Below are 24,720 nucleotides of genomic sequence, written 5' to 3'. Positions count from 1 at the left end.
TTAAGTCATTGGTTATGGCTCTCAAATAGATGTCAAGTAAGGAGTATGGAGAAGCTTTTGCTCACCATAAGCAAATTAAAAAAAAAAAAGGCAGACAACATGCTGCATCTAAACATTGATACAAAAAAAAAAAAAAAAAAAAAATCACTCTGGAGAGAAAGTCAACTTACAAAGAAAAAAACCTTCCTAAGCTTGCTTTCCATTATCAGTGCTCTTCCAACTAATCACACAGAACAAGTGGTATTAACAGAGCAATGGTGTTTGACCCCAGATCTGCTGTGAATAGTGCAAAACATCAAGTTATCACCCCAGCCAACAGAACTTCTCTTTGGCAAGGCCTGTACGTGTACATACGTATGGCCACTGTTATTGGTCTATCCCAGACATCTTGAGCATGTCACTTCTCTCCCATGACCTGTTCGCCTCTTGTTGCCTGACTGGAAGTTGTTTTCTCCACCTGCTTAGAGGTTCTCCAGCACCAAGACACACCACACAGTTTAGCTTATGGCTTCTTACTTCCCTAGACTGGGGCTTTCAAGCAAAAGAGAATTAATATAGTTAGAGAAATGTATTTTCAGTAATTTCTTTATAGGTTATCAAAATACACTTTAGAAAGCATGGCTTACCACACTGCAACAGTGTCACTTCATGCTATGAGGGTCTCGCAGCACGCCACAATTTCACTTGTGCCAAAAGTTAACTGAATGATTCTGAGATATAATCTTATCAGATTATACATAAATGAGTTCCCTATGAAAAGATCTGCAAAGGTGAAGCATAGTCACACTCTTAGGCCTTCACAAAAAGATGGCAAATGCCACAGGTAAAATACAAGAGTTTAAAAAGTTGCTTCCAGAATTATTCTACCCTGACAGGACTTCACATTCCTGTGCAGCTTCAGGAACAGACCTTTCTGTAACTGGCACATGCAACTAACTTTAGTTTATTTATACCTTGTAGGCATTCATACTTTTCAGCTTAAAAGCTTGTTTGCATGAAGCATGTAGGAACAAAACAAGAAGGGTATGGAAAATAATTTACAGTCTCTGTGCTTGCTGGCTGCAGAACTTCATGAAATGACATCTTCACCATCTGGCTGATGCCAGTATCATATTCATTTTGTGCTGCATGGAGTAGTAACTTTTTTTTTCTCCAGTTTTAGTTAAGATGCTTCAGCACATTCTCCTGGTATTATAAAAAGCCAGTACTGTAAAGGAGAATTGTCATCTTTATTTTAAAATCTTGCAGCAATTGATTTCTATTCATTTTATTAACACCAATTTCAACAAGCTTTGTGTTCCATTTCATGTAACGGAAATTTCGTAGCAGAAGTACCATAGCAGACATCTCAGAAGGGTGGTGGGTAAAGGCTTGTAGGCCATTTTTCACTTTTAAAACCACCTTCATAATTCAAAGCTACAGCCAATTTAATTTATTTCCAAATCAAGAAAACTGTATATAACCAGATACACACATGAAAATGATGCTCGTCAAATTATACCTTAATACAAAAAGCAATTACACAACATTGATTAAATTACTGGATCAGTACCTTTTGAAATTGCTGAAATACAAAATAACTAGATTATTGAAGATTAGAGGTGATGTTTTTACTTGAAGGATGGGAGGTGGGAGAGGGAAGGAGTTAAAAATAGTAAAATATGGTCATCATGAAGAAGCCACCCCTGCTAGTAAGCTACCAAACAGGAGTTTTCTTTTTAAACTCACCAATATGTTACAGAAGAGTCTCTGAATATCAAATCACCTGCCACAGAAATATGGAGACTAACCAGCTAAACAAAAACACTTGAAATAAAACCAAATTTGAACCAACATGGAGTTTGCTTCCATCACTTGTATTTTATCAGGCATCTGTATGCTGTGCAGTATATTTCATTCAACACATCATTTGAAACCCATAGGTAACCAAGAAAGAAAGAAGTTGTTACAATTAGCATCTTCATGTAAAATTTCACACTCCACAAAACAATGCAATTGACGCGGGGCTTACATAGGACATTGGGTGATATTTTGCACTGTGATGACCTGGAATATAACTCACTGCACAATACTGACAGAATATTTACAGAAAACAGAGCTATCATTAGTCTCTTATAAATAAGGTGACCAAATATCCTGGGCCTCCTATGAAGACATGCAATCCCCCTCATGATGAACACAAGTCAGTATTTTGTTCTGACAAGCCTTCTCCTTCCCTATCTGTATTCTAAAATTGAAAGAGAGATATCACACGCAATCTAAAGCAGTCAAACAACAACAAAACCCCCTTCTTGCTATCAAGTTTAAAATCTCAAGCTTAGTTTATCCTTTTAGTATTGTGTCTCCTTTTAATCCTGTTTCTATTGCTTTAGTTAAGCAGGTTTCCCTTTTCCCTGATGCAATGCTGATCCCCACCTTACCAAGAGCAGGGAGGATTCAGAGCAGAACTGCAAAAAGGCATTCCTAGCAGTAAGGAAAACAAAAGAACACACTTGCAGGCAAAAGGAAAATTAAGACCCCATTTGTGTTTAGAAGGGTTACGAGACAACGGACATTTTGGTCGCCTTAGTTACAAGTCTCACTGTAACCTGCATGCATGTACTTTTGTTTTAGTCAGTAAAAGTGTTGAATCTCACAACCACACACAGTTCTATTCAAACACCAAACCAGTAAACAGTGTTATCAACAGCAATCATAGGGATGATATAATTTTCTGTCCCAGAAATCACCAAACAAGATATTCCTAGAAGTCTCTTTTTCAGATGTGCATATTGATCTGTACAAGTCCCATCTCTCTGTAGCCAGCAGAAATCTTAGAGGTGTGACCAGCTCAAGCAGCGAGTGACCCTTTACAAGTTGCATATGCAGTTGCCATTAAAGTTGGCATTCACCAAAGGTTACCGTACATGGTTCTGGGTACCACAATTATTGGCAAATCACTTTAATGGTGACCACTATATTACAAGTTACTCCAACTACACACACACACACACACCGGAAAGGATTATTACAGAGACAGTACTTTACACTCCTATACCTGTGACTTTCAGTTTGGTTTATTTTGTTGCGGTTTTCTACACGGCGGTGGTCTCCCGTGACGCATAATGTGTTTTTCCAAACTATCTAGGATGGCAATAGCAATCCTTTGGACGTGTGGATCAGTCTGGACGTTTTCCTTGATGTTGTATAAGTGCTGTAAACCACCTTCTTCAATTAACATGCTGCAATATCTGGCAGCTGTAATAAGATTAAAGAAAGGGAATTTTTTGAAAGTTATCTAGGATAAATGTAGCAGATAGTGTAAAATGCTAATTCAAATCCAGTTTTATCTCCTAGACGAGGCAGCATTTAGGACACTCCCTAAACTGTCTACACAAGTGCACTTCAACAAGTGACAACAGAACAGAGATGTTTGAACAGGACTCCAATTGTAATCAGGTCTGTTTCCACGTCTGCCTCAGCTGACTGGGAAGTGCCTTGTAACATGCACAGCATTCTCTCTCCCCTCCCACCTCCTCCATTTTAAGTGCGCACACATAAATTTTAAGAAATGGGAATCAGAAGTACTGTATCTGTGAGCATCCAGGTAAAAATATCACCTTTAGCAAAAACCTCAGTACAGAACAGTTGCCAAAACTGGTATCAGATATACCACATCATTTGTACAGGCTTGTAGAGTTAACAGGAACTAGCTCCTTCCAAAATAGTTTGCCAAATACTGTTGATGGTGGCCTTTAACTAATTATAAGTTGCTATGAATGCCTTTTCAGGGATAAAATTATACTTTTCTTTCCAGTTCCATCGTTGAAAGTGCACCTACATTGGCTCCAGTGTTACTACGTGCAAGGACCAGCTATAAAGAGCCGCATGTTTAATGCAAGCTTCAGAAGTTGTTACAAAAAGGTCAGGATGACTGTAACGCAATCCGCAGAGCATTACCTCAACTGTGCCCCATTTCACCACTCATCTCAGTGAAGCAACGCCAGAGTTGTTTAAATGCTGACATTAAGCATTACACTGGGGATCACATTTACTGCAGTGCTGCTAATATTTAAGTTAGCTCGCTAAGGTGGATATGACACAGAAGCAGCAAGATGAGGAAAAAAAAAATAAAGAAAAATTAATCCAATTAATTCCAGACTACTTTTCACCCTCATCTAAAAGAGGAGGTCAAAAAATGCATCTCATCTCCAGGAGAAAATACCTTCTCGGTGTGAAGCACCAAAAACTTTCCCCCTAAATAAATCTTCGTATTTCAGAATTAAACACATTTTCCCCTCAGAGGGAAATGGTTTCTCTGCAGCTTTGTCCAGAAGCTTCAACTACCGTCAGAACTCAACTTCAGGAATACCGTCCTGAACTCAAATCAGGAGTACGCCATGCAAATATTTCCAGCCTCTCCATTCTGCAGAGTGCTTGATCACTGTCAATACAAACCTCTGTGGCATGTTGAAAGCTCAGAGGTTAGGGCAGCACAAAATAAACATAAAAAATAAATAGAACAAGTAGGACCATACTAAGTAAACAGCACTGAGGCACAAAAAGAAATCACAAGGTCTTAATCAAAAACTGTTATCCAGAGTCTGACCAGTAAATCGACTTTGTCAGAACAGTCCTTTAACATGAGAAAAGTCCTCACAGATCTCTGGACAGTGTACCCTGGGAAACAGCGTCTCACTACATTTACGAGCTCTATAAAGAGCAGAAAACCAGTATTTTTTGTGCAACTCTATTATGCCATGTTATTGTTTGGTCCTGAATAGATAGTTTTTTCACTGTAGAAATAGCGATTTATGGGACAGCGCTAAACAAGCACAGATACGCTGCTGTCAAGATTAAAAAACTGGCAGAGAAAATACTTTCCATACTTCAGAGGAAAGCTGCTTTATATCTAGTAGAAGTTAGTGACAATACACACATTCATGTCATACAAATTTACATTTAAAAAAAAAAGGTATTAAAAGCCAGGAAGGTTTGTCCAGTCTTATATTCAGGTATGTGCACATTATTGTTTCCTATCCCAACACTTGTGCATTTCATCACATGCTCTCAAATCATTTTACAAACAAGACATTGCTGTTCTCATTTTGCAGATGGGACAGATGAAAAAACTGACCTTCATGTCACAGCAAGTTATTGCAAAAAGGTGATAAGAGATGAGGATTACCCAAAACTTCTGTTCTCATAAGACATAGCTACCTGCTACAATCATTGTTTTTAATTTAAAAGAAATTTGTTGCCCATTATTAATATTTATATTTCTGAATAAAAACACCTGTGCAAGCCAAAAATGTAGTTAATCTTAAAACATGTCCACAATTTGGAATTAATACTGTGCATTTAACAGTAAAATTCCAGTAAATAAAAAGAATATAAAGAACTTATTACCCCCTTTTCCTGCCCCATTTAGTCAAAGCCCAAGTGTAGTTTCTCCAGAGGACTAGAAGTCAATATCCTAGGAATTCTTATTTTTCCCCACTTCACAGCAGTGAGTAACATGCTAAGAAATAAGGATTTTAAGGGTAATATTATCTTAGTACATACGATTTTTGCTGCAGACATGCTGCATGGCCCACACTGCCCATAACTGGACACCAGGTGTCATGAAGCAGCCAAGTAGTGGAAAAAACGGATTGAAAGACCTATAAAAAAAAAGGAGAGGAACAGCAGCTCTGTTTACTACTAGGTATTATTACTTCAGAGGTCACATGTTGCCTACACATTCAGCTACGGGTTTAACTAGGAGACACACTTGATAAACTAGAATTTTAGACGCAGCAGGCGAGCCTTTTAATGTTTAAGACAATTACTAGCAAAACCCATATATAGTGGATATGTGGTATGCTTTTACCATAGCATTTGGATACCTCCTGCTCCTTCAAAACAGGAGTAAACACAGTGGAAATTACAAGGACTCTATGGCCAGTAATTATCTAATCGTACTTTTTGGCCTCAAGATTCTTTATCTAGGACAGATAGTGCTAACCTAGTGGTTAATCTTTGTGTCTCTTTTAGGCATGCAGCCAAATACCTTTAATAGAAAAGCAGCAGAAGAACACTATTTTGTTTTTTGACCCAGGAGTATCTAACCTTCTTTGGTCACAAAGGGATAACTAACACACTGTTTTATATTTTAGGCTGATAGGTGTTTTTCCACTGGACAAAACCATGTCTGATTAGCAGCTCACTCCACTTTGGGAACAAGTTTTAAATCTAGTTCAGTTTATTTTCCAAACTCTAAATCCAGAGAACAGTTACCTGTAAGCCACCATCTCACATTCTGGGGTTGGCCAATTCAAAATGGCAGAATGCTGCAAAATACAGAACCAAGAACACTCACTGTTAAATATAAACATCAAAAAAAATAGAAGAGAGTATGATAAAATTCACCATCATTTCTGTACCAGCTGTTCAAGGAGAGATGTCCTCTGGCTGCGACTTAATGTCCAGGCCTGCTCTCCTCGCGATATCAAGTGAGCAATAATCCCTGCTGCAAAGTAGCTAACTTCCACCTCCACACTGTGCAATAATTTACTGATGTGGTCTATAAAGTCCTTCCACATTAATTCAGAATGGAGTTCTTTAACTTCAGCTATGTTGTTCTGGAAGTGGGGGGGAAAGAAAAGAAAATATCAACAGAAAGAATAGGATATGAGGAAGACAGAACATAAGCTTGAACTACATTGCTTAAGTAAACACACAAATGCCAGGATGAGATCTCCACACATCCAGGTTACCACCAGATGCCCAAAATACTACTTTTACTTCTGAAAATTTTTCCAGTTTAATGCAAGAATTTGCCTCAAAACAAAGAGGTTCTCGCGCAAGTAGTTTTAGGCCATTAGCATGCAGACTACACCACATTTAACACTAGTTTTAACATTCCCAACCACAATTTCAGTAAACTTCTGCAGTGCACAATTCTGAATTCCAATGATTTTAAACCTACTTTTTGCATTTGGACTCATCTGAAGCCTCACTCACCATCCTTTCTTAAAAGCTCTTTTTGTTTTCTGTAACAGTCAATTTCAATGCAACTAGTGCTTTCAGAGAATCGGCAAAACAGTAAAAAAAGTCAATAGCGAATACTGCACACTATAAAGATTAAATAAGAATGTAAAACTATTAGGCAAGTTTTCAGATTAACATGGGGTAAAAAAATTCTAAAAATCCATTTTGAAAAGTATATATTTCAGACTTTTTTTTTCATCTCACCAGAAGTCCAAGAACTTTCTGTTGGATAGATGATTCAGATGGAAAAGACTGTGGAAAAAAGAAACAAACTACAGGTAACTAGTGATACTTATTATTGAAACAATGTTAATTATAAACCTATGTTGATAATCCACCACTGAAACTGCACTCCTCACCTCTAAGACTCTCATGAAAAGTTCTAGCCCTTGATTTTCAATGAAGTGCCGACACGTTGTCGGAGATTCATCGGTGAGGTTCCAAAGCGCGCTCAGTGTGAACTTGAGTGTAGTATCTACAAGATTCTGATTTGTTTTCTGTTTAACTATTTGTAGAAGTTGCTGGGGAAAAAAAAGAAACAGTCAAAATATCATACAATTGCATATGAAAAAATGTATTAGCTCCTCTGCTTCTTTCTGTGCTGACTGGGGTAAAAGCATAGCTACCATTTACGTGCAGAGTAAAGATCTAAACGTTTAGGGTCAAACTATACAAAACAAAATAGCTATTAAACTTTCTACTTTCTCTTTGAACATAGTTGCCTGCTAGAGGAACTCCTTTGTTTTCACTGTAACTACATGTGCAGTACTATTGCGGATGGTGCAAAGCCATCCACGGAGCTCTGGACCCCATGTGAACATTGACAGCACTAACCACATACTTCAATTTTTTTTTTTTTTTTAGCATCCTTTGTCTTATACAATGGATTTCAAATCAACAGGTCTCTCGATTTTTTTACTTTGTATTAATCGTGTCAAGTTTTTCCACTTTGGCCTCTTTTCATCTATGCTAATGTGTTTCATGGCTACCATCTCTGCTATTACTTCTAACATTCTCTAAGCTCTTCTAAAGACCTTTAAAATGAATACAGGGTAATGTGTTCTTAGAATTCTATCTCCTTACGTTCACTTTCCATCTTTAGGAATAGCGTTAGCATGAATAGCTAGAGAAGATGGTATTTTTGATTGTCAGGAAAATATGTGACTTACCCTAACAATGAAGAGTTCTGCACCAAGTTGAGCTGTTTGCTCTGTTGAAAGCTGTAAACAAACAAAACCATATCAACAATTTTTTAGACTTCAGAAATATTATCCTGTCATCTTAAAGCTTAAGTTTCATACCTTTGCAGCAAGAATGGAAATTATGGCTACAGCCATCCTTTGCATGTTTTGATCTTCATGATTACATAGCCACTGCATAACAAGTTTGGCTGCTTCGAACCTGGAAATTAAAGATAAATCTAATTTTCAGAAGTTTAAGTCTTAGTAAGAGAAAGATTACACAGACAACACACCAGATAAAAATGCATGCAAGAGAAAAACTTTAAGAAGTATGCCTCATACCAAAAAGAAGTAGAAACATACAATGAAATTACAGGTATTGTATGAGCCTCAGTCAGTTTTGAGTTGTTTGCTTAGGGTTTCTTCCTTCTATAATTATATATCAAAGTGCACAGGAATTGTTTCCAAAGGAGGAAGAAAAATTTAGCACAAGCTTCTCAAACATCAGACCAACACACTTCAAAGCATTTGGGCAAAACACTGAAGTAGAAAAACCTCTGCAGAAAGAATCCCATAGTTCCCCAGAGAAATCCTGACTTCTCTTACACACAATTAGTGATAGACCCCCATCCAGGCATAGTAAAAAATACCTGTATACAAAAGGATTTTTTCAGACCTATATTCCATTGTGAATTATAAACCCAAAGTCATATAGGCCAGACAAATTCAGCACAGTGAAATGATTAAAACTGAGAACAGAAAGAAACCTTCTGAAGGAACAGACAAAGAAAAATATTCTGCAATGCTACAACTCATTTTAACTGACATAAAACTTGCCTGTTAAATGGAACATCCTGAAGGATTCTGTCACTGCATAGTGAAAGCAGGCAATTCTTTTGCAGCTATGACAAATGAAGAAGAATTACTTCAGAGACATACATATTTCACAATACTTCCTTGCTATGCATCATTAAATATACTTCCACGAGGTAATGAGATGTGGAGAAAACTTTAAGATCCATAAGACAGAGAATCCTATAGAAAATAAAGAAATGTCATATTTTACCTGCTGATGATTCGGGAAGTGTTCCATGGCCTTCAGGAGCAAGTGAGTGACATCAGCCAGAAGTCGCACAGGCATCCCCGCTGCTAAATCTTGTTTGGTCAGGTTGAAGACACACGCACTTGCTGCCAACTGCACAGGCAAGTTCAGGGGGTGATTTCTCATTCCAATAACCACAAGCTGAAACATAAGAGTTTTGCCCACGTTAGTTGTGTGTTTACTCTCATACCCCAAAAGAAATCCACTGTTGCTTTGGGCCACAAAGACTCACAGCACCCAATTTCTGCCTCCCTTTTACTTAAGTGAAAAATCCATCTGGTGTTCCCCCTGAGAATTAAAATCACATTTCCTTCTGCTCAGTGATTCAAAGCTGACAACTTCTATTTCTCCAAGTCCTATTGCACTGCTTATGGCAGCCTCCCAAAGGAGAGGCTGCACAGGATGCAAGAGATTCCTAGAAAGAACCAGGGTTTGCTTTGGTATAAAAGTCACTAAATCCTTTCAGAGATGAAAGAGGTAGGACAGAGTTTCTGCAGGGTAATGGTAATGATGTGGTGGTTTGTTTGGTGATCAGCCATTTCAGATCACATCCTGAGCTGCTAGGCCAGGATATATTTTGCATCTTCTTCCTGAATTATGTTTTTGGCTATGTATGTTGTGATCTCACCTAACAAAATATTTTTCTTGTTGATTATTGATTGACCAAGTCTTTTTGATATTGAAGCCAACAAAATCAAGGTCACTTGTTCATTGTCAAAGAGGATAGTAAAAAACAAAAGTCATCTGACCTACTGATGTCTCTCTTTATGATCACAGAAATTAAGCCATCTCTGGTGGTTTAGACATGGAAAGCTAATGCCTAGAATGGATTTCTAAGGAAGTTTCTAGGATTTTCCAGGTTAGAGCCCAATATTGAACACTAACAATGATGTTTATTCACTTGCTATCGTACTGGAAGGGGACAGTGGAGAGAAGTGTCACTAAATGCCTTCCTTATTATTACAGTTTCGTAAGAATCAGCAGAAAGCACTGTAGCACCTGGGGAATAAGACTAGACAGATCTTTGATTTGACCCAGTACAGATATGTTCTCATGACAGAATTCGGTATCTGAAGAAAACTTCATATTATATTCAAAATTACATGAAAAAAAAAGATGCTACTAAATTTAGCTACTATACATTAGTCCAGATCAATTTTACCCAACATAAAACACTACAGAGCATCTTCTACATCACTATTATTTAAATAGTTAATTTTTATCCAACATTGCAATTTTAATCTTAAAAAAATCACAACCAAAAATGTAAAAGCTTATAAAATATTTTATACTAGAGTTTTGGAGATAGGCTCAGTTTACAGAACAATGTGTGACAACCATCAAAACTACATTATTTTACCTTTAAAATTTCAGGCTTTGTTTTTTCCATTACATGCGTCAGGCTGAATAAATGAAAGAGTGCTTCTCTCACGAAGAAGGCTCGTTCACTGTAACGCTTCAGTGCTTCAGAAATCTGAGTTTCATTTGCTTCTCCTGACACCTACAAACCGAGAAATAACCTTTAGTTCAAGATGTTAAGAACAATATTTTTAAATAAAATGATGACAAGTGCAAAGCTGCAGCTTCAAAGGTGCCATTTTTTTTAGCCAAAGGGAATATGACTTTATCTGGCCATATTAATCCAGAACTACACAGTCTTCAAACATTCTTCATAAAGAAGAACCACATTGTAAGCCAAAATCAGGCTTCAGTCATGTCTTTAAGAACAGTATGAAAACACTAAGTAAAAGTAGTGCTTTTTCACTCACAAAAGCTGCTTATGATGCACCAAATGCCTAAAAGCATTATTTGTAACTGAATGCTCTGCCAAATGCAGCTGATAAACCAATGAAGATCGTACTTTGCCTGTAAGTTTTTGGCTCTACGTTCTAGCTCTAACAACAACAACAAAAAATCCATTCTTTGACTACATCAAGTTTCCTATAAGATCTATCTGTAGCAATAGCTTTGCAGCACCATCTTAAACTCATGCTCTCTGCAAAAGAACTAATTTTTAAAACCAGACTTTAAATACATGCGAAAACTAAACAATGAGCTAACTTAGGCAAAGGCTGCATTAGAAGCTATGAGCTGTTGACTTACATGAGCTTAAGTTCAGAATATTAAATCAGCAGCTGGCTGCAATTTTTTCCCACTTCCCAGTCTGCTATATTTTCCATTTAACTATATTTTATCTACTTTATAACTGTAAGTTGTATAACTGCAGATGGTTTGTTCCTCAGTCCTACTATTTAATGAATCATTGCTGCAATCACTATTTTTTTGAAATTCTTAGGGAAGTATGCAGAACTTGTTCTACTTAATGTGTCAAGTAAGGGAAAGCAAATGTTCATAGATCGAAGTGCAGCCTGTATTATATGGATCCATTTTTTTTTAAACTTGCTAGATCAGGGATATATTACAGCCCTGAGAGAACTGATTCCATCTTGGATTTCATTGTATATTCTCTACTGATTAGAACAGGGCAATCACATTTACTGACATGTATTGCAGCCAATTATACACTATACGAAGAATTTCCACTTCATGTTCTCAACCATAATGCCTGCCTAGTGGTCAATCTTTCAAGAATTTTCTATAATCAGATTTCAGAGGACTGCTGTAAAGACAGTAATATTTTACTTCTGCTGTCTCCATGAGTGCTGTGTCCTGTTTATTCTTTAGCAGTGTCTAGACTAAGAAGCTGAATAATTCAGTGTAGTCACTAATGAATTTCAGGTCAGACACACACAAAAAAAGCAAAGAAACCAAATCATTGCCTACAGTCTCTTCTTAAACTATGCCTTTAAAAAAAACAAAAAAAGCAAACTGCTTTTTGCTAACTCCACTGCTACAAGTCCATCATTATTTTCACATTACTAGAACCTTGTTCCTTCCTGCCTTTCCATAGCACAGTCACTTGTATGAAGCACATATTCTAAATAGTAAGGATTGCACTGAATTGTTTGATACCACATGAGGTATAATTTCCTGATACCGTACATCAATCATGCCAAAGGAGAACTTGATTTCTCCAACAACACATTTCAACATTCATACACATAGCTATTAGCTGTGACAACCAAGTACTCAAGAGACTTGACCACTAACAACTGTCAAAAGTTCCAGGAAAAAAAATATATATGTAAAATTGTGTGGCTGTGTTACCTCACTTGCCTATAACACGAGCATTCTGAATTTTAAAACTGAAGTGCAAAATTCAGCTTGCATGGGAGACAGACTAAACTACGGACACATTATGCAAACCTTTTCTCATTCCCTCTGCAGTTTCCATCATCCTCATGGCACAGTAGGAAAAACAAAACAAAAACAACCAACCTCAAAGAGGCAAAGATGATATACCACTGACATGACTAAAACATCTCTCCTTCTTTAATTCTGACCCCTTCATAGCAGGGACAGGATAGGCTCATTCTCTAGTAAGTGCATGCATATTCTACACAACAGGGAACGACATCTTGTTGCCCAGCACTAAAATATAAATAAATGCACCTCAGCAAATATCATCTCATCCTAAGGAGCTAAGTAATTTAAGAGTTATTCAAAAGGAAGTTTTTCATCCTAAGTAATTGCTTCTTACATGTTCATCACCAAATGGCCTTTCAAGGTGGGTAGAAATATTGTAGTAGGAAATAGAAGTAGTGATGGAGTGAAAGAGCAGCTCAGTTATTAAGTTTTATTATATCTGCTGTGTTAATCATGAACTGCTCAAAGCTTATGCAAATTGTACCTCCACCTCTTACATATTGCTGCCTTGCACTAGCTACTGTGGTGGAATCTAGAGAATATCATTCCAGTAGATGACTTCAGACTAGACAAAGTTCAGCTCTCTTAAAACTGATATGTTAAATCAGGACCCAAGGCTCACTGAAAACACACAAAAACCAGATGCCTCTTACAATACTATTATGTAAATTTAGCAGTTTCTGTGCAAGAATTAAGTAGGAATTTGACATGAAGTCAGTAATTACAATCAACAGTTTGAAAAAAATGAACCTACAGCCTCCTTCTGAAACACCCACATACATTTGTTAGAAATTGTTAGTTCTACTTTTTTCCACACAATGTAATTTTTCAGTAAAATTAATTCCCCCCACTTAACCTTTAAGTTTCCTTCTCCTGTTAGGAATTCTGAGTAGCCAGCATCCGTAGCTAGCAGTCCTACAAACTGCATTGTGGGCCGTTGTTGAATAAACGCTTCTACAGCTTTATCTGTAACATGTTTTCTTCCAGAAATGTCCAAAGACACAAGGTTAGGCAAGATGTCTTTCTGTTCCAGTAAACGAAGTGCTATGTCTGATGTGAACTGTTTGTCATCTGAAATATCAAGGTGATTCAGGTATTTTAGTTCTCTTATAACATCCAGAATCTGGGTTGTGGTCATTTTCAAGCATTTCAGGTGGTGCATGGTCAAAGACTTGAGTCGGTCTTTGCAGGTGAGGAGTGCCGTTATGTCAGTGACAGAGGTGTTCGATATATCCAGACTTTCTAGCCTAGGAAGTGAAGCAACATCTGCCAAGTCCTCGTTGTAGAACAGAACATTGGTAATACTCAACGCACGAAGCCCAGACAACTGACTGAAGCACCTCTCGTACGGGTCTTCCAAAGAAAGAGTCAGTGAGTTCAGCACAAGGCATTGCAGATTTTGTTGGATCCATTTATTGCTGCCGAGTCCACTTATAATGTCTGTGATTGTTATATCAGCATTTACCCCAGTAGCGTCAAGTTCTACCAGTTTGTGATGGCAGAACGCTTTCCGGAAAGCCACAGCAGAGATTTTCGCTTTCCGGATACAAGCTCGTTTCAAACGCATCTGGTTACCTCGGAAGATGCCCACAGTTCCATCATTCAGAAGCCCTGTTGGAAAACAGCATTAGTGTTATAGAACACCACTTTTATTTTAAGAACCCAAACGGTACCAAGTATTAACAAAGAAATTTAATTGCACAGTAGTTTATCTTGGATCATTATGCCATGAATCCCAAAATTCTATATTTGGCATTCAGCTTTTAAGATTACGATTTCACTTTTGGAAAAATGTCAGGTACGTAGGACAGATGTGTTAAGATACAGTATATACACATTACCTGTCTGGTTCAGAACATGGAACATGCGATAAATAAAATGTGCGTATTATTCAAAAACATTCAGACTGCTGCCCGCATTTTCTGGATTTTCTCACTGAACTGGCTAGAAATGTTCTAAAAACAGAATTTAAAAATTTCTGAAAGCTACTCTTGCCTGGTCACAGTTCTGTTAACCTCACATAATACCAGCAATCAATGACCAGTTCTCATCTTGCTTTAACTCAATTGAATAATTTAGCATTTGACTGAATTCATAAGCAGGATCAATACATTAAACTAAGCCAATTAAGTTCCTTTATCGCTCATGAAGAAGGTAGGAGTGTTGCTCAGAAACAAGCTGAATGTGAGAAAAACCTAAAAAGTGATTCAATGAGAAGAAGGGAGAGGACAAGGAAAGGGTGGGAAGGAGAGAAAGACAGCTATGAATAAAAGGAAATGCAATAGTCTTGTTTGAGATTATCTTTTTGCTCTGTAGCAAGACTACTGCAAAAGCAGTCTTCTCTTGCAGCATATTGGCAACGTTCAAACCCAAGTAATACGTTTGGTTCCATACACAGGATTATGCAAAATGTATTGACATCAAGATTTCTTATTGCATCTTATCAACAGCAGAATTACTCCTTTATAGAAAGCCATATGAGAAGGGTATGGTTGCACAAGCATGCACACAAAAGGAGTAGAACATGTCCTTCAAGTCTCACTCTAGAGGGTTACAAATGTCAACACTCCCTGTTTTTATTTACCTTCAAGCATACCGAACACAGAAAATGCAATATATTTGAATAAAAACACCATTGCCACTACAGTTTCGATTTAAGTAATGAGCTAGTAATTACCTCTGTGACAAAGTCACATTCCTCTTTTGCAGAGAAAGCAAAAATATGGGGTGAAACAACTGGTACCCAGCAAAAAAAATTAAGTGTGGTAAATAATCATAATTTGGTAAAGCATTGCTAAATTACTAAATTTTTGCTAACGTTTTTATTTAAGGATCAAGGTAGGCTTTCTCACTGGCCTACCTCACCCACACCCTGTTTACCTGCCGCACATTTTGACATCCTGCACCCTGACGCAGTGTCTGGAACAGCCTTCCTGACTATTAGCACTGCTAATAAGTTTCTGGTAATTCAGTTTCCTTGAATCTGATTTCTCAGGACTACTCTAAATAATTACTTATCAGAAAGTCATGTATGTTGATGATTAAGAGGCTTCTTGGTTTGCTGCTTTTTTTTTTTTAGGACCATTCTTTCTGTGATATTTGATTAGAACAACTTGAGAAAACAAGAACACCAATATTCGCACAATAAGATTCAATCAAATCTGCACCTATAGCAGAGGGTGCTTGGTCTGTTTAAAGTAATTTTTCTAGTGGAACATCTCATGTCAAAGTAAAAGTTTCCAGGATCTCCAGAAATGGGTCTCCTGCCTCTTCTCTGGGGTACTCTATACATTTACTCTTTTCATGCTAAGAAGCTTTTATTGACACAACACTTTCCTTCCTCATGCTTAAAGCAAGGAAAGGAGAGGGACGCTCCCTCCTCAAAGATGTGCCGACAGAGAACATGATAGGCCAGTACCTAAAATGTAAGAACAGCACAATGTGCTTTTGGATGTTCATTCTACTCTTGGAACTGCCTGCTATTGAGAAAATAATTCCACTTCAACAAAAGCACCAAAAGATGAGAGAAACTATTTTAATGAAAATCATAGGATTATCTCCTAGTTTAATCACAAGGACACACAGTAAAGAAAATTCAATAATTGCTCTTTGAGATATATTGAAATATTTGAGTGCTGCTAGAAGTAGTAAATCAAATAAATCTTTTTTTAAAGCAATTGAAATAAGATCTATTAAAGAATATTAAATTAAAAGAACATTAAATTAAAATAATAAACCCAAGACAAAGGACTTTCTATTTAGAACTATCTACATGGCAATGGAACATTCAGCTGAAACGGCGGAAAAAAAAAAACAAACATAAATTCTCTATAAAGAGATTAAGGAACAGTTTTAACAGCTGCAACAGCATAATCTACTAGAAAATACACCAGAATTGCAGTGTCACATTCCAGTAAAATATTGTCACTGATGACCCACAAATAATTGTTCTTACCATGAAAAGCCATTGTCTGCAGCAATCGATCAGCCACTTCTTGAGGAAACATTCCTGGCTCCTGCAGGCACAGCGTTCCATCCTGCCTTTCTGTGCAAAACTTCTCTAGGTTGGCAGTCAGGAAATTCAAACAGATATCAAGTAAAGAATAAGGAGAAGCTTCCTCCTGTCATATGCAAAACACAATGAAACAAAGGAGATTTAGTCAAATCATCCTGTCTATGAATCTTTCATTTCTCTATAATGTCAGGTTTCGGCAAATCATTCTTTTTGTTAGTCGAATTCTCATTGGATCAGGAAAATACTACAAAAGGAGACATCCCCCTTAGAGCCACGGAAAGGTCTAAGTCAGGTCACACAATAACCAACTGGCCAAACTGATGGTCAGTCTCCTCCTCCAGAATCACATCCAGCCTGGGCTGCTGGGCTTGTGTCCACAGAGAAAGGAAAGGAATTGCTGACAGGATTATTCGAATTTATGAACTCTACTGGGAATTAATCAAGAGAGACCAAATGAAGATTTAAATCAAATTTTACTTCTTAATTGAAACTATTTATTTTAATCTTTGATTGAGGTCAACCCACACTTGAAGTCTATCAGGAACCTACATGAGAAATGTAGATAAATTTCATACATTGTTCAGAGCAATTTTTGGTACTGAAAAGGGCAACTAGTGCTTCAGGTCAAAAAAGGAAACTCAAAAAGAACTATTATATTGCTGCACAAAATTCAGAATTAAGGTAACAACTATTACAGTATTCCTTCTGATTACAGATACTGATTCCCTCCTTTTTAAGCCAAGCACCTGGAAATCACCTATAGTAGAACCCTGGGTGCCAAGGACAAGGCAGAATACCAACTTGGAACTTTTCCTTCAGAGGTTGAGATCATACATTGATACATGAGAATCTCCAAGGTTTTTTTACTCAATGTCTAATAAAAGCCTACTGTTTTCAGTCACATAGATTAATCAACATAAAGAATGACTCGCAGCACTGTGAGTCATCCCCAGCACTACACAAAAGGCAGCCGAGTGACTGGTACTTACTCCCCCAGACAATTTTGAAAATAACAGCACCAACCCTTGCCAGATTTCATCTGCAGGAAAAACTGTAGCTTGCCTTTTAAACTGAAAGTTCTGGATAACTCATCTGTCTTTCCTAGCTCATTTAACTTCTTTTCTATTGCTTCATCTGCCTAATATGCTCATAACAGAAGTACAGAACTATATAAAAGGTTATATAGAAGAAATATAAAGAAAATGACAGAAATAAGTCTTCTAAAATAAGGTGCATGTATTTGAAGACTGGGAGGTACCACATCAGGGCGAAGACGGAGTGGAGCTTATCTTTAATAAATCGGGTATTGACAACAAAGACTGCAGTTTAATAGCTCCTGAAGACTTAACTACAGATTTGGGAACCAGAAACTCCAAATTATTGAAATACAAGCTCGCTCTGCAGCTTTTGACACACAGCTTTCAACTCCTTTGACCCAGTTTTGCTAAGTGCTTAATTTATTTTAAAGCTTGATTACTATATTTTATTGTTGAGGAAGCAGGAGTTATTTTGTGATGTGACTTGCTCGCATTACCAGAAAACAGCAATTTTGGCTGCCTCCAAACTTAAGCTGATATGAAAATGAAGGGCAGAATTTGGAACTGTTAATGTCTTTCGTTTCTTTATAACATACAACAACGCATGAAATAGTTCTAAAGAGAAAAAACAACTAATTACTTTAAAATAGTACATTTATTTGAAGGAAAGGGGAAAATTTTCTTTTCAACCTGAAATTAATACACACACCCAGGACTTACGCGACAGCTGCTGATTCAAATTAAAATCAGAATCCTTACTCAAAGGCACATGAAAATTATTCCCACTGAAGCAAAGACATCCTCATCTCCCATTACATCTTGGGCTTCTAATTCGATGTTTAAATATGACAAAAGCAGCATACTGGCTCTCTTCATTTCTTCTGGCACCATTCCATAATTTCTCCCAGAAAAGCTAGAACACTTTTATATATCAGTAAGCAAACTCCAATGAGAATTTTTAGCTTTGCAGATTGGCCGCTAGCATATGATTCAGAAAACTGGTTTTTTCAACCAATACCTCCAACTGGCCAGTCTACAATTGGAATATATTGCTTTAATTTTTGTATAAAACAATCACTTTGGAAGTCCATACAGGGACACCTCAATACAATAAAGGAACAAAATCCACAAGCAGCGATAGATTACACTTGCAAACAACACTATCATTTTTATTAACTCCACATATACCAGTTATAGGAGACATCTGTAATATTTCTTCAACTTGCTGCAAAAAAGCTGATAAAACACACCTAACACGGGCTCCTGAGCTAACCTGGGCAGATAGGAGAAACATTTTTATCTGTATCTAATAAAGTCCCTTAACAAGGATCATAAAACCCATTTCCTAGACTGTCTGCTACTGAAGCAGAACAGCTTGAATGCAGCCTGTAAACCTTTTATGTGAGCCCTGGCATTCTGCTTCTCAACTTCTCTTGACTTAACGAGAATATTGCCCCATTAAAGACCTCATAGTAGAAGTGTTTAGTTGTACTTAAGCTCTTCCAAGGTTCAGATTTAAGTGGTTCCTTTCTCTAGCTATGCTTTTGAAACAAACCTGGCATCTGTTTTCAGCTCGTTTCACTTTGTGGTTCTAATACTCTACTGAAACCCTGTAAATGTGTGTGAATCACAGCATAGGAATTTTTTTTTGTTTTAATTTAATAAAGATCGTTCAGCAATATTTGACTAGAACTTTTATTATGTATATTGGACTTTTCAGAGCCATCTTAACTCTGATACTTCCATGTAACCTCACAGCTTCTTTCATTCTATCAAATTAATTCAGTGGCCAGAAAATAAATAGAAAAATTAATTCCCTAAAACATTAAATTATGCATTACATTATGCAAGTCTGGGTGTCTCCATTAGCTAACACACATACTACTAAGAGTAATGTGACACATCTAAAATCAACTAATTTATGGAAGAGTGAAAAAAAAAGTAGAATGCTCTCATTTAGATGGACTTTAAGGCATGTTTCAATTATTTAAAAAGAAAATATAACTTTCTAAGTGCTTAATACAATCAAGGCAAACAAAACAAAGTGTCTGGGAAGGTAAGGGGGGAGGAAGCTGCACGGGAAGCACCATCTACCAGTAATCCAATACACCAGCGGACTGAAACGCAACACCAGCTCCAGTGCTATGTTCCCCAGTTCAGCTCACAGCTCAGACACGAGTGCACTTGGAAAGGTTCTCACAAAGAACACTATCCTCCATGTTTTCTTCTAAAAACTCCTTGAATGAACTTTAAATATTGCTAGAATATGTTTACCTTATATTTCAAAATGCAGTTAAAAACAACAACAACAAAAAAAGAGCTTAAGGATACATCTTAAAGTAGCTGGAATAAGTTACTTAAACCCAATGTTATGCCTAGATTAACCAGCTAAGCACAAGTATAAAACCAAAATCCTGTTCCTTTGGGGGAGCTTCACCACACAACCACCTGCTTATACAACAACTGAAAGAGACAGGTTTAACTAGTGTTTTCCATCAGTAATTGCAAAGTAACTTCGCACAAAAAGTATTTTCACTGCTGTGTGGGCCTTTTTCACTACAGGTATTGAGATCCTACCATCTCCAGCCTGAAAGATTCGGTTCCTTCTGACTTTGTGTCTGACGCTCTTTAAAAGTCTTTTTTTTTTCCTCCATAGACAATATTTTATTATTTTTTTTCCTCCTCAATAAGCCGCTACAAAACACTGGAAGGAGTTTGACCTGATGATCCTTATGGGTCCCTTCCAACTTGAGAAATTCTATGATTCTAAGACAAATACCAATTTCGGTTCCAACAGAACCATTTCTATGATATACTCCTCAATTTTTACACCAATTTGCAGACTCAGTATGACAAACCCCAAATGCGTAAGCTCTGTGTATGTCAGGCTCATGTTCCTTTTTCTCTCTCCCAAGTCTCAAAGAAGGAGACGGGGTACAGGATAAGGGACTTTTCAAATTGTGGCAGTTATTTCTCTCAAAAAGTTAGCAGGCAAATCAGAGGTAGTTTAGAGAGTTAATCTTTGGTCTTGGGCATACCATGTGTGTTTCTCACTGTTTTCCACCTCTCCACAGCCCCAACAGTTTCCTTACTTTCTTAAAGTGAACATTCTTAAAATGCTCAAGAAATAGCAACTCAAGTAACAGTTATCAAAATCCTTCTGAGTGCTCATTAAGAAAAGGCAGCAAAAAATAAACAGTTCTTTATGATTTTTCTACCTAAACTAAATGGAAAGAAAGAGATGTAGGCAATTTATTAACCAGAGTCAAGGAAAGATTATGCTCAAAACTCAAATTTAATATTAACTATTCTGGCACAACAACTGGGAACACCCTGATTGAAGTTGCTAGTGGTACAAAGTTAGCAGAGGTCACGAGAGGTCTAAAGTTAAATAGTGCCACATCAAAACTACATAGAAAGGCCAGGTATTTCAAGATTAACAGGAATAACTTCAGATATTAGTTCATCAATTAGAAGAACCTGAAGGGCTTGCTTAACCACAAGAAAACAGTGTGAAGCAGCCAAAGAAGGTATGAGGAGAAGCATCAAGCAAAAATAGGAAGAATTATATAGTTTTCAGGACACTTGGAGTTCTCATGGGGCTATTTATGTTAAGAGATATCTGCACCGTTTCAGTTTGAACATAACAGCTAGCAGAATGTAGAATGCTCTGGGGAAAGAGTCATGTTGGGAGTAGGAAACAAAACCAGCTTTTCTTAGCTGGGCAGATTAAAAGGTGAAAGATATGAATGCCGCCTATGAATATTGCACAGCGAATAAAAACCACACAGGGGAAAAAAACTATTAAGGTGAAACACAGTGCCAGCACAGCAACAAAGGTGCATTGAAATGTCATTAATTAGAATTTTGCCATAAATTCAGATGTCAGTATATAGCTCCAAAACCAGTATCAAACAACAACGTTCTAACCTAGTCTACTGAACAGAACAGCAGGTGCAAAAGGTCTCTACTTTTGAAATAAAAATCAACAGCTTTATTAGGGAATTAAACGAAATTATGCTTTCATTAACAAGCGATGAGACTAGATAACCCACGGAGCTCCTGCTAGCCCTTTAAAGGCAAATATGCACACTCATTTCTCCAAGAGAGGGGCACTCAGAGCAGCACCCACAGGTTCTGCTCAGGCCCGCCTGTCACAGCTGTGAGAGCACACAGCCGGCCACGGCACGGAGCAGCAGGGCCCGCGTACCGGGCACCCCGCGACCCCGCGCTGCGGGACACGGACGGCTGCGCTGCACCCGGGCCGCCGAGGCGGCTGCCCGGCCCTGTCCTGTCCTGCTCTGCCCTTCGCGCCGCCGGCTGAGGGGCTGGTCCCGCCGGGCCGCCCCCGCTCCCGTGTGGCGGGGATTCGGCCGCAGCCGCTCCCCTCGGCCCCGCCAAGGTGCTGTGAGAGGAGCGGGGCAGCGAGGCCAGGCCAGGCCGGCCGTGCCCCGCGCAGCGCTGTGGGGATGCCGGGCGGCCCCGCCGCTGCCCCTCCGCACCGCGCCGGCCTCGAAACTCCCCTCCGCCGGGTCTCGATCGCCCTTTTATATAATGGGTAGGGCGGCAGCCGCGCCGGTTACACAACAGCGATGGGGGAGCGGGGGCAGCCGGCCCGGGGGTACCTGCGAGAGGGGACGCAGCCGCCGCGGCCCCGCCGGGTCGCTCCCGCTCTGCCCCTCAGCGGGGGCGGGGGGAGGCGCCGCTCCGGCCAACGGCCTCACCTGCCCGCGCGCGGCGGCCGCCGCCTGACAGAGGGGGGATCGCGCCGCCGCCATCGTGGCCCCTTCCCCCGGGGCTGCGGCGCTGCTTCACCTCAGCCCCGTCCGCCGGGCTCCGTCACCCTGGGGCGAGGAGGCCGGCCTGCCCGGCCCCACCGGTGCGACGGCGACCCCCCCCCATCCCCTCAGCAGCTCCTCGGCCCGGCGCTGCCCGCGGCGCTCACTCACCATCGCGGCGCTGGGTGCCGGAGGCGAGCGCCCAGTGAGCCGGGTGCCGGAGTTTAGCTCCCCCTTTTTTTTCGCCTTCTCCCCGTTGTTTTTTTTTTTTTTTTTAATCCCCTCGACCTGGAAGTTAATCGGCCTCAGCCGGCCGCCGAGCCCGCCTCCTTTAAAGGGGCCGCGCCAGGAACGCGCTGCCGGGGGCCGCGGGAGCCCTGAGACCAGGTGTGAGGAGGGAAAGCGGAAAGCGCGGGGAGAAGAGGCGGTTACGCAGCAAAGGGCATCGGCCTCGCGTGTTACAGCCTGCGGGAGGCCGCCCCGACTGCCTGCAGGTTTGGGCCCCTCATCCTAAGAAGGACGTTGAAATACTAGAGAGAGTGCAGAGGAGGTGACAAAGCTGGTGAGGGGCTGGAGCACAAGTGTGATGGGGAGCGGCTGAGGGAGCTGGGGGTTCAGCTGGAGAACAGGAGCTGAGGGGAGACCTTATCGCTGTCTGAACTGCCTGAAAGGAGGTTGTAGCATGGAGGGGGTTGGTCTGTTCTCCCAAGCAGCAAGTGATAGCAGAAGAGGAAATGGCCTCAAGTTGTGCCAGGAGAGGTTCAGATTGGATATTAGAAAAAAATTCTTCCCAGAAAGTGTTGTCAGGCATTGGAACAGGCTGCCCAGGCAGTGGTGGAGTCACCATCCCTGGAGGGGTTTAAAAGACATTTAGATGAGGTTCTTAGGGACATGGTTTAGTGCTAGAGTTAGGTTGGGTTATGGGTGGACTCGATGATCCTGAGGGTCTCTTCCGACCGAAATGATTCTATGTTTTTCGGAACCAGGGTGAAGTGATGCCAAAGCGCCGGTGGGACCATCCGAGCAGCGGCTGCTGAGGCCGGAGCGGCTGTATCGCAGTTCCTGAGCTTCGGGGAACCCCTCACAACCAGGAATTCAACGGCAGCTCTGTGCAGGTTACTCACAGGTTAACCTCTGTGATTTAAATGTTTCCTGCCTAACCTAGTTTCTTCTGGAAATATGAACAATAACCTCTGCTACAATAGGTTTCACCACCTGCTTGGAAGCTGGTGAAGAACTTGGCCATAAGCTTTTATACAAAAAAATTTCAGGCTTCTGATATAGTAGTAGTGATGAAAACCTGTCTCCTACCAAATACGTACTATAATGTATTGTTGGTAAAGGGAATACAGTTATCTTTTTGTTTTGAGATACAAAGCAAAGAGTGATACGATTATCCTGTCCAAGTAAAATGAAATTATGAAGAGTTTACAGTTAAACCTTTTCAGGAATTGCTGATTTTACATACAGCAGCTCTAAATAATATTTGTTTGCACCCCAGCAAAACGCATATTAGGGAACAACTGTTAAAATTATTTATGTTTCTGTCATTCGAAGATGACAAAATATTCTACAAGTAATATCAAATACATCAAAGTTTAGGGACTACATAACAAAGGCCAGTTATAGTCCCAATTCTTTAGATTAGGATGTTGACATAGAGAAAACAAATTACATCAGCATCAGAAACTGCAAAGACAAAATCCCAGGCAGAACAGACTCTCCAAGTATTTGAGCCAACAAAGTCAAATAATTTCAACTGACCCTGTGCAAACTGAAATTTTTCGAAGCCAGATTTTCAGAGAAACAGTATCACTGGTACAAAAGCAGTTCATGTTCCAAAGGCCTTCTCCAGAAGAGGGGACTTGACACGAACATTCTCAGGCAGCAGTCAGCATCACCCAAATGACCTGTAGCTTCTTACCTGTGTTCTCATGGGCATGTCAGTGGTTTGGGTTGATACATTTTGAAAACAAGATTTTAGACAATGTGTCTTAATTCCAACCCCAATACTGAAAAGGTGAAAAGTTTTAAGGAAATGGTATTGCAATGAAGTTAACAGAAGTTTTGTAACAGGCATTTTGGCAGCCAGTTGGGCAGGCTGTGCCATCAGCGATGGTTCTCACAATTATCTCCAGCAATAGACAGCTTCCTATGGGAGCTCATGGACAGGGTTTAACTGAGTTTTGTTTATCCCAAAAGCTTGACAAGTTGGCGTTCTGTTACTGAAATAATCTCAAATAGTCTTTAAAATTCATTTTAACTCAAATGTTCTTTGAAGTTAATCTTAAGTGTTCTCTGAAATTAATTTTAATGCTAAGTAACATGT

At 39.3% G+C, this 24,720-nt stretch overlaps 1 protein-coding gene across 1 annotated transcript; it reads right to left on the bottom strand.

The window, feature by feature from the left end:
* Nucleotides 1-153: 153 nt before the first annotated feature.
* Nucleotides 154-22,671, bottom strand: LOC136002001 (protein zyg-11 homolog B). Its single transcript, XM_065656790.1, has 14 exons — nucleotides 22,563-22,671; nucleotides 16,517-16,682; nucleotides 13,418-14,172; nucleotides 10,655-10,795; nucleotides 9,259-9,435; nucleotides 9,030-9,094; nucleotides 8,313-8,412; nucleotides 8,181-8,231; nucleotides 7,371-7,532; nucleotides 7,216-7,263; nucleotides 6,405-6,602; nucleotides 6,259-6,311; nucleotides 5,545-5,642; nucleotides 154-3,237 (listed from the first exon to the last, which is right to left on the bottom strand). Exons 1-14 carry the CDS (start codon nucleotides 22,563-22,565, stop codon nucleotides 3,047-3,049), a joined length of 2,208 nt encoding a protein of 735 aa, XP_065512862.1. The 5' UTR covers nucleotides 22,566-22,671; the 3' UTR covers nucleotides 154-3,046.
* Between the last annotated feature and the right edge of the window lie 2,049 nt (nucleotides 22,672-24,720).

Source organism: Caloenas nicobarica, chromosome Z, assembly GCF_036013445.1.
Source record: "Caloenas nicobarica isolate bCalNic1 chromosome Z, bCalNic1.hap1, whole genome shotgun sequence".
NCBI classification, from domain to species: domain Eukaryota; kingdom Metazoa; phylum Chordata; class Aves; order Columbiformes; family Columbidae; genus Caloenas; species Caloenas nicobarica.
This window is presented reverse-complemented; position numbering and strand designations above follow the sequence as displayed.